This window comes from Mercenaria mercenaria, chromosome 2 (assembly GCF_021730395.1).
Source record: "Mercenaria mercenaria strain notata chromosome 2, MADL_Memer_1, whole genome shotgun sequence".
NCBI lineage: Eukaryota > Metazoa > Mollusca > Bivalvia > Venerida > Veneridae > Mercenaria > Mercenaria mercenaria.
The window spans coordinates 111135458-111146550 of record NC_069362.1 but is presented as its reverse complement, the minus strand read 5'-3'; the positions used below and the strand labels follow the sequence as shown (position 1 = coordinate 111146550).

Below are 11093 nucleotides of genomic sequence, written 5' to 3'. Positions count from 1 at the left end.
CCCATTCATTGTGCAGGATGCGTTCATTTCTGTATACATCAAAGTCAAATGTTTGAGGTATAATTTCACTTATACTATAAAATTATTGAATCATTTTTGTTTATTGCATAATAAGAATATCTGAGTTTTCAACATCAAGACTCTTCCAAGCGTTTATAAAGCATATTATTTGTATTATTACACCTACCACTAGACTTTTCCACGCGTTTAAAGGTTTTATTTACCGTCGCTTGGTGAATTGATATAATATATTAATAACATTTAAAACTAATTGTACCTCACCCCCAGCAATTTGCTGGTACCCATTTCAGCTTGGTCGACTGAGGCAATCATGATAAAGTGCTTTGCCCAAGGACACATCGCAATAGGAGTAGCCAGGATTAGAACCAGGGGCCTTCACCTCCGTAGGAAAGCGTCCTAGCCCTCTCGACCAGTGCGTCCAGTATGCGTTTATACTACATATTAGCGTATTGCTAGACAGATCAGTGTAGCAGACTACACCTACCACATTCGGTCAAAGTTTAGGAATATGTTCTCTCCGATTTCCAATCAGACTTACCATAGAAATGAAAATGGCGGCCGACGCTACCGAAAACGTTGAAGAAGCACCAGTTGGGTTTTGTTGTGAAGAGTTCAAAGAAGTAGAGGTGGTGAAAGGGTTAATAAGCAACCTTCCAGATATATACACGGATCAAGTCGCTGTTGAAACGTCTATCGAGCGGTTTACATGTTGGTTTGTTTGATTATTTTCAGAATCACTTTATCATGTTGATTAGTCATCATTATTTTTAAATAAATCTAGTTAGATGAGAAAAGACTACGTGATATATGACAGAAGATGTCACTCCACTATCAGGTTTGTTATTTGCACTGTTGTCACCTATTCAGAAGTAACTGTGTTTGTAAAATATGTTAATAGTAAATTTAAGCAAAAAAAAAATTGTTTTTAACTGTAAGGGCATCTGGGATTTGCAGAATGACCATATCCAGGGGAATCAACTCAATATGTAATTTACATAGTATTAATGTTGGCTTTACCTCCCTTTAAATAACATTGATAACAAGTTCCTTTCAGCTGATGTTCTTAGATGTATTTCCGTGAACAAACCTATTATAAAGGTTATGTTAACTGTATTAATATGTCTTTTATATATATATATTTAATAAATGATCGAATAAATTAATATTCTAGGTGTCTTGGGGTGAAAATACCTTATGCCGTAATTGCTTTATTTCGGTCTATAACCTTGCTCATCTGTTTATTCAAATGGACGCTTGATTTTCAACAACACAGCAAAGTTGCAGCGGTTAAATTTAAGTATTTTTGTGTCTCCCACCACACAGAGGTGTGGGAGACATATTGATTTACTCTAGTCTGTCTGTCTGTGTGTCTGTCTCTGTCACAAAGCTTGTCCGCACTCTAAGTCGAACATTTCTCATCCGATCTTCACCAAACTTCAACAAAATGTGTCTGCCAATAAGTGCTCGGCCAGGTTCGATAACTAGCCAAATCGGCCTAAGCACTTCGGAATTATGGCCCTTGAATTACCAAAAACACCCTGATTTCTTGTGCAGCTTTGCCCCTAAACCGACGCCTACTTTTGGTGTTAAGAAAGCGCATGTACATGTTGATTAAGTAAACAGTATATAAAGACTGACTTACTATTTAGATGATTAGGCAGTTGTGGGAGACATGCACTTTTCTCAAAAGCATCTCTAGTAATAGAAATGCTATATTTCATTTCGTCTGCACTCACAAAGCATATTTACATGTAACTATGTCAGGGGAAGTTGGAGGTGGCGCGATGCACATGCGCAGTCCTGCCATTAAGTCTAAAGGCCCCATGCAAATTTAAGGTTAGCAGACAAGACGTTTAGTTGCCAACTTCAGATCACTTGCCCCTCACCAGTAAGAGTTCAAGCCTTGCTTGGGGTGTGAATTCTTCAAGAGAAGAAGTCATCCAGCTGGTTTGCGGAAGGTTGGTGGTTCTACTCAGGTGCCCGCACATGATAAAATAATGTGCGGAGAGGCACCTTGAGTCTTTTTAACCATCAAAATCCTGAAGGTCGCTTTATGTCCTATAACTCTGTTGATGTGATGTTAAATCCAGCAAAAACAAAACAAACAAAAAAAAATTAGAAAAAAAGAAAACTATATATACCAAATATGACTTTCTTTTATTTTCAGTTATCATTGATATTTATCAAGAGCAGCCTCATCTTATTGATCCTCATCTTGGTAAGTAGTTTGGCTATCAAATACATAAATTAAATCTTTTTTTATTTTTTAGAAAATATAATTCTGTTATATATTTTGATTACATCAGTCTTGTCTCTGATTATCTAGCATTTGGTTTGTTTTGAAGGGGCATTACTTTTAAAGGCATTTTAAAGTAAAAACTTATTCAAAACGTCTTTTTACAGGGGGGTCAGAGACAGTCTTAACTGAATAGGAATATTAAAGATGGATACCTTTATTACAGTAATCTGAAGTCTCATTTAGAGTGTGGGTTGGAATTAGTGAAATGGACATGCGGTGGCATTTTTCAGAACATTAAGTCTACCTTTTACTTTGTATGAGTTAAATAAACTGAGTTGCTTTATTCAAGAGGAAAATACATTTTAAGTGGTACCAGTCAGCATTTTGGAGAGATACCTGAACTTGTTACAATTTACTAATGAATTAAACTATGAAAACATAGTTCTTATTTCAGAGTACATCATAAATGAGCTGTTAAAAGTTGGAAGGAATGTCAACTCTCCCCCAGCACTGCAGCATCTGGCCTTTAAATTTCTCTATCTTGTAACAAAGGTACTTATGTTAATATGCGCAAACATGTTGAAGCTATAGATTTGTTGAACAGAGTGCTACTTTAACAATATTTTTTACTTGCATTTTTAGCTCACCAGAGCACAAAGTGCTCAAGATGTGCTATTGTGACTGGTCATTGTCTGGTGTGCATCGTCTGTCAACATTTGCCTTGTGAACACTCTAGAGGCCACATTTGTGGCCCAATCTTTATTAAACTTGGTCAGAATGGTAGTCTTGCTGATCTCTAGGTCAAGTGTGAAACTGGGTCATGTTGGGTCAAAAACTGGGTCAGTAGGCCAGATCAAAGGAAAAGCTTGTGAACACTCCAGATGCCACATTTGTGACCCAATCTTTATGAAACTTGGTCAGAATGTTTGTCTTGATGATCTCTAGGTCAAGTTTGAAACTGGGTCATGTGGGGTCAAAAACTAGGCCAGTAGGCTAGATCAAAGGGAAAGCTTGTGAACACTACAGAGGCCACTTTTTTGACCAAATCTTTATGAAACTTTTTTTTATTATTTATTTTTTCCCTTCATATACATCATACAGACAATAATAATAGAGTTTACATACTTGTGCTAGCGACCACCCATAAATATCGACCACCTGTCGACTACGACCGGTCTCTGATCCCCCTGTAGAAAAAATGTTCATAAAAAGGCCGTGAATAGCAACCACCTGGCGACTGCGACCAGCCTAATTCATTCCCAAGGGTCATATTCCGCCCAATAATGACCAAGCTGGACCGATCCGGCATGAAAATATTTGAAATCCGCCAGATTTTCACGACTCGCATTATAGCAAATAGCAGACATAATAATTACTGCTTGATTTGCAAGTTTGCACCGGCCGAATAAATACATAGAACATGAAGAAAGCAAGAAACTGTAAAAATACTTTTTATCACCATGATAATGGCTAACTGAGAAGTGACCCTTGCCCCCGAATAAAGACCACTTTTGCTTGTTCCGAAGAGTAGTCTATGTTCACAGGCTTGACTGTACATATACAATATTACCAACAACTAGTTTTATGTATCAAATATGTGTCTTTTTCTATTTTTTCATTTTTATAATATGATGCTTAAATACTATCATTTGTTTAATGTACATCGGGAAATCTCTTGAAGTCTCACATCCATCAAAAAATGGGTAAGTTGGCCAGATCAAAGGAAAAGCTTATGAACATTGTAGAGGCCACATTTGTGACCCAATCTTTATGAAACTTGGTCAGAATATTTGTCTTGACGATCTCTAGGTCAAGTTTGAAACTGGGTCATGTGGGGTCAAAAACTAGGTCACCCAGTCAAATCAAAGGAAAAGCTTGTTAACAGTCTAGAGGCCACAGTTGTGACAAAAATCTTTATGAAACTTGGTCAGAATGCTTGTCTTGATGATCTCTAGACCATGTTTAATCTGGGTCATGTTGGGTCAAAAACTAGGTCAGTAGGCCAGATCAAAGGAAAAGCTTGTGAACACTCTGGAGGCCATAATTTTGACTCAGTCTTTATGATGTTTTGTCAGATTGTTTGTTTTGATGATTTCTAGGTCTGATTCAAATCTGGGTCATGTGGGGTCAAAAACTAGATCAGTAGGCCTGATCAAAGGAAAATCTTGTGAACGCTCTAAAGGCTACAGTTGTGACCCAATATTTATAAAACTTGGTCGTAATGTTTGTCTTGATGATTTCTATGTCAAATTCGAAACTGAGTCATGTGGGGTCAAAAACTAGGTCAACAGGCTAGATCAAAGGAAAAGCTTGTTAACACTCTGGAGGCCACAGTTGTGACTCAATTTTTATGAATCTTGGTCAGAATGTTTGTCTTGATGATCTCTAGATCCAGTTTTGATCTCGGTCATTTGGGGTCAGAAACGAGGTCACATGGTCAAATCAAAGGAAAAGTTTGTGAACACTCTGGAGGCCACAGTTGTGACTCAATTTTTATGAATCTTGGTCAGAATGTTTGTCTTGATGATCTCTAGATCCTGTTTTGATCTGGGTCGTTTGGGGTCAGAAACGAGGTCACATGGTCAAATCAAAGGAAAATTTTGTGAACACTCTAAAGGCAACAGTTGTGACTAAATCTATATGAAACTTGGTCAGAATGTTTTTCTTGATGATCTTAAGGTTGAAATCAGAACTGGGTCATTTGGGGTCAAAAACAAGTTCAGTAGGCCAGATAAACTCGGGTGAGTGATATAGGGCCATCATCAAAGGAAAGTTAAACAGCTATGTTTAATATGCAATGTTTAGATTTCATAGAAGTTTCATATGAAAATTTTGCAACTTGTTAAGTGCTATCTTAATCACAGATTACCGAATAAACCAGTACCTACTTCACTAATATTGCGGTGGGTACTTGTAACCTGTTGAACAAGTGTGCACTTGAGGCATGTATTGAAAGTAAACTTCGTTACTAAAATGGAATTTTGAAAATGACAATTTACTCTGCAGTGATTGGCTAAAGAAGAACAGTGATAGAGATTACCATTGAAAATTATGCACTACGCAAAAAGTTTACTCACTTAAAATGTTGCACCATAAGTCTTGATTGCAAGGTGAATTTTTCACCTGCATTTCACAAGTGAAGTGTTCATGTTTCAGTTTGAAGCCTGTTTTCAAAGATTTTGTTCTCAGAGCCCTAGTGTTCTGTATTCCTGTCTTTTAATGAATTGCTTTAATTTCCCATCTTCGTTTTCAAAGCTCAGAAAGTTAAATTCTATCAAATTGGCTTGCTGGTCTGTGCTTCTACCTAATTGTACACTTGATCCAGAAACAATGCCTGAATGGGCATTGTGGTCTTTCTCAACCATAAAAACAGAAATTTCATTATAAGACATACTGTGCATTATTAACTAAAAGCAGAGAAGAAAACAAACATGTATAAATTTACACTGATATTCAGGCTGTGCCACCTATTTTTCAAGGACGTGGTTAAGGAAATATTGTTGTTCTGTCAGTTAGTCTCATTAACACATAATGAAATTGAAAGAATTACATTTTGATTGTCAGATTATTTTTTCATGTTGTAAATATACATAGTTTGATATTTAAAAATTACACATTTGTTTTATGTTTTTAAAGTTGCGTGGAGCCAAGGTGGTTGTTAGATTGTTTCCTCATGAAGTTGTCGATGTGGAACCAGTGCTTGCTCTAATTTCGCAACAGGATCCAAAGAATTTTGAGGTAAAATTCTTGTCTTTTGGGGCCTAGAGCGGATAGTGCCACAGACTCTAAACACTTACAAAATTTGTTGCATTATGACATGAAAAATACACGTCATGCACAGCGAAGTAATTCTGCTTTCATAGTGTTTTTAATGTCACGTCTAAAAAAGCCTTTGGTGACTTACTTAAAATCAATGTAACTCTTGATAATGAAAAGAAAATCACTTCAAATTTTCATTTTTTAATTAAAAGGTAAAAGAATGTTCTTCATGAATATTTTATTATCTCAATTTTGATATTTTGTCACTAATACATGTTTTCTCATGGAAGGCCCCATATATATGTAAAATAATGCAAACAGAAGCACTTCACCTTTTCATTCTTTCTGATACTGGTAGTCAAGGTGGAATGTATATTTCCTAAGCATTTAGTGTCAGAATTTGTTTTTAAAATTACACATGCAGTGTATCCATGTGCAATTAGTTTATATTAATTTATTTTAGCTCAGTTGTGATTAAAACCTATATTTGATATATATATCAAAGTTTATAGTTATCATAGATTTCTGTTATGAGCAACTTTTGAAGAATGTTAATTTAGTTAAGGATAGTGTAAGATAACAAAAACACTCCAGAAGCGTCTGTTTCTTTAGTATCTGAGGTTTGAAGCACCCATACATGGCAATCTTATTTTAAATGTAATGTTGTCAGATGTAGTTGGAAGAACAGGAGGTCACTTGCAATTACTTGGTTTGTTATCTGGTATCTTACTGCATCCCCATTTTAAAAACTGATTTCAATAGAAAACTTGATGAGATTTGTTGAAACAACCATATTAATAATCTTCTGCCTGCTGTTTCATCTCTAGGCATGGGAATCACGTTACATCTTGTTGCTATGGTTATCAGTGGCCTGCATGATACCTTTTGACCTTGTTAGACTGGACAGTAATGTTATTCAGGAGAGTGGTGACAGCAAATTGCCTGTCATGGATAGAATATATAATGTTGCTAAGGTAAGTGTTGCTATGGTTACTTCTTGTTGCTGTGGTTATCAATGGCTTGCATGATACCATTTGACCTTGTCAGACTGGACAGTAACATTATACTGGAAAGTGGGGACCACAAGTTGCCAGTAATATATAATGTTGGTAAGGTAAGTGTTACTATTGTCACGTATTGTTGCTGTGATTATCAGTGGCTTGCATGATACTGTTAGACCTTATTAGACTTGACAGTAATGTTATGCAGGAAAGTTGGGCAAGAATATATGATATTGCTAAGGTAAGTTTTGCTTTGGTTGCTTCTTGTTGCTGTGGCTATCAGTGGCTTACCTTGTCAGGCTAGACAGTAACATTTTACTGGAAAGTGGGGACCACAAGTTGCCGGTTATGGATAAAATATGTTATATTGCTAAGGTAAGTGTTGCTATGGTTACTTGTTGTTACTATGGTTATCAGTGGCTTGCATGATATCATATGACCTTGTCAGACTTTACAGTAACGTTATACTGGTAAGTGGGGACCACAAGATGCTGGTCATGGATAGAATATATAATTTTGCTAAGGTAAGTGTTGCTATGGTTACTTGTTGTTTGCTGCTTAGACCCTGATGTCTATATCATAATTTCATTTGGCAAAATGACAGTGCCATGTACCTTATTAGAATATTTCAACATGCCGGGACTGTATATAAGCAACATTGCACAGTTACAATGCTCACAGAAGAAAATACACGATGTGACCACACAATATGAAAGATGCAATCAGCCACTAAGCAAGTTGAAAGTAAGCATAATGCAAAGTGCAACATTGCACGTCACATTTTCATACCAGGGGGCACAAGTTCGTAGTTTTCACGAAAGGTAACGGGAATATCCGGCCTATAACGGATTTTAATTAGCTCTTGGCTAAGTATCAAAACAGTCATCACTGACTCAAGTTCATATTCTACATGTTCAAAATGACAGTTTGACACATTATTAGCAATCTGCAAAATTCTGTCCTTAACAGCCAGTTTAATTTGTGAATTCTCGGGAATTTCAAACTGTAAGTCTTCCATTTATATAACACGTCACTTGTAAATAAATGCAACATTAAAAATAAATAAAGTTAAGACAAATGGCGATTTGCAAAAAGGGGAAGTAACTATTGTTAGATATCTATACATATTCGGATATCCTCGATATAAATCTTTCCGGCAAATAATTATTCAAAGTACGGAAAAACATGACCACTTGAACTGTTATCAAAATGTGACATATACTTTTGAAATGACATTATGCTTACTCCTATTTTGCCTAGTGCCTGATTACAATTTCCTTACTGGTTGATCACGTCATGAATTTTGTTCTTGGATGCATTACAGATTAACCAGTATAACCCTAGCATGTTGAAATATTCCAATACGGTACACGGCACTGTCATTTTGCCAAATGAAATTATGATGTAGCCATCAGGGTCTAAGCAGCAAAGAAGTTGTAACTTCCAGCACGCATGGTATCATTGTCAGCAAGCATGGTATTATTGTCAACAAGCGTTTTAAAGGTGCCAGCATGCATGATTACTATACCAGTAAGCACAATGGGAGTGTCAGTGAGTAAATTGTAACAGTCAGCAGGCATTGTGTAATATTTACCTAAATATCATTCCATAAGTTAACCTTGTCTGACTTGGCAGTTAAGTTATATACAAATGTAGGAATGCTTGGGTCACCAATTGCCTATCATGGTTATGAATTACAATGTTTCTAAGGTTAAGCATTGCTGTGGTCACAGCTAAATTTAATCACTGATAGAGTGACAAGAGATCAAAATAATAATACTCATTTATTCTTAGACTAAATCATTTTAACAATTTAAAAAAAACATATAAAAAAAATAACTTTATACATTTTGTATAAGCCCGTAATAAAATGAAATATCAGTTAGTATTTCATAATGCAGATAAAACTGATAATACAGTTTTGTTTGTATCAAAATGTCACAATAGATGCACTTTTATAATACAGAACAGGTAGGATTAGTGAAGGTGCAATTATATTAGATCTCTGTTTCCTATGCCTAGTATATGTCTCCATTTCTGATATAGAAAATGTAAATGATTTTCTGTTTCAGCAATACCTTACTGTTGCTGACAAATCTCGTGATGCAGCGGCCTACCTTATGTCACGTTTTATGACTCGCCCTGACGTAAAGAAAAGGAAACTGCCAGAATTCCTTGATTGGGCAATGAAATATATTGAAACAGCTGATTGTGAGTGAATATAAGTATTGATAAAATGTTAATTCTGGTTTTCTTTTTCTAGGTGATCATAGAGTTTCTGTGATACCTTTTAACCATCAATTTAGAGATAAAATGAACCAGTTTGTCTGCCAATATACATGTATATTCTGGCTTAGCAGTCATCTGACCCTGTTTATAGATAATTAAGGAAAAGTTTAATTTTGTATCTCGCTTTTTCTAGGTGATCATAGAATTTCTGTTATACCTTTAACCATCAATTTAGAGATAAAATGAACCAGTTTGTCTGCCAATATACATGTATATTCTGGCTTAGCAGTCATCTGACCCTGTTCATAGATAATTAAGGAAAAATTTAATTTTGTATCTCTCCTATACTGATACAGCATTTAACCTTAAGCTTGCTAAATTTCTAAAATTGACTATTCCATCATTCAATTTGGGCAGTACCACTTATTATTCAAAGGGTGTTCACTGAAAATTTACTGACTGATTGTGAATAACCGACAGTGTAAACCATGATCAGCCTGCATGGATGTGCACGTTGACCTTGTTCTGCACTAGTTGCAAAGGCAGAACCATTTGCTGCCAGCAGGCTGAAGGTTAATTAGCAGTCATCTGACCCATTTCATAGATGGTTTAGGACAGATTCGATTTTGTATCTCTCCTGTACTAATACAGCATCTTCAGAACAGTCATTGACAAGAGACAAACTTGTGTGTATACTGGATAAGACAAAAGGTTGAACGAGTGGAAATTTGTACAGTTTAATAATAATGAATGAGATGGTCTGAATCAGTGCAAAATAGGCTTCATACTCCTTGTTCAAATTGCACTAGATCGTATCCAGATGTGAGCGAACATCAGCTAGTAAGATTTCTACAAGCCCTAATTAAGAAGCCTAGGAACCAAACATAAAGGTAAAAGTATAAACTAATTAAAATGTCACAAGGCACAACCTTTTTTGTTGGGTACTAACAGTACTGTCCATTTTCAGATTCTACAATGATGGGAGCAGTCAGTTTAAGTGGTGTGTTAGCAACTCTAGGACTTATTTTCAAACATGGCAAAAGAGAAGATCTTTTACAATATGGTAAACAGACACGGTTCTGCAATTTTCATACAAGATGAAATTTTCCAATAAATCTAAGGAACTTTGAAATATGGCATTTTTTAAGGTTATGCAAAACAAAAAATATTAATGTCTAATGCTTAATAAACATGTTTAACAGATGTTTTAGATATAATTACATTCCAAGTACAGTTGAAACTCTCCATTTTGAATTCCAAGTGATTGAGCATTAACCAGAATTGAACAACAGTCGACATTGTATTAAGAGACCGCACGAGGGACTGCTAAAAAGCGGTCTCTTAATGGAGTGGTCTCTTAATGAATTTCAGTCAGGTGAAGAGAAAAGCTATTTTTAACTGTTAATGTAACTGTATATATCATGAGCATACATATATGTATATAAATTTCACGAACTGAAAATTATAACTTCATTGTTCGTCAGTTCGACTGTTACAAAGGTTAATTGCATCTAGGCAGGTGCCCAATGTACTCGCTAATTACATAGGTGAAGAAATACCCGGCAGGAATTTGGTACCAGGTTGCTTAATAGATACTTTTGTTAAATATTTTTCCTGTCGAGACTCCATTAAAGTGGTCGCTGGTCGTTTAATAAAAAAGTCGTTTAATGGAATAAATTTATGTACTGAAAACGTTCGGGAGGGATTTTGACCGGTCGTTTAATACAAAAATCGCTTAATAGAGGTGGTCGCAAGTACGATGTCGACTGTAAGTACTTTTTGCATGTGTTTTCGAGATGGGACTTGAAAATATCTCAGAGATAGAAATAATTTAGAGGTTAGGG

The 11093-nt window shown here is 35.7% G+C and overlaps 1 protein-coding gene across 1 annotated transcript in view; it reads left to right on the top strand.

Annotated features, from left to right (window-relative positions):
- Window positions 1-532: 532 nt before the first annotated feature.
- Window positions 533-11093, top strand: part of LOC123564912 (tubulin-specific chaperone D-like) — a 91195-nt gene continuing 80634 nt past the window's right edge. The window contains 7 exon segments of the mRNA XM_053537563.1: window positions 533-729; window positions 2189-2239; window positions 2715-2812; window positions 5897-5998; window positions 6847-6993; window positions 9093-9231; window positions 10217-10312. Of these exon segments, the coding sequence (XP_053393538.1) occupies window positions 567-729; window positions 2189-2239; window positions 2715-2812; window positions 5897-5998; window positions 6847-6993; window positions 9093-9231; window positions 10217-10312 (796 nt within the window). The 5' untranslated portion in view covers window positions 533-566.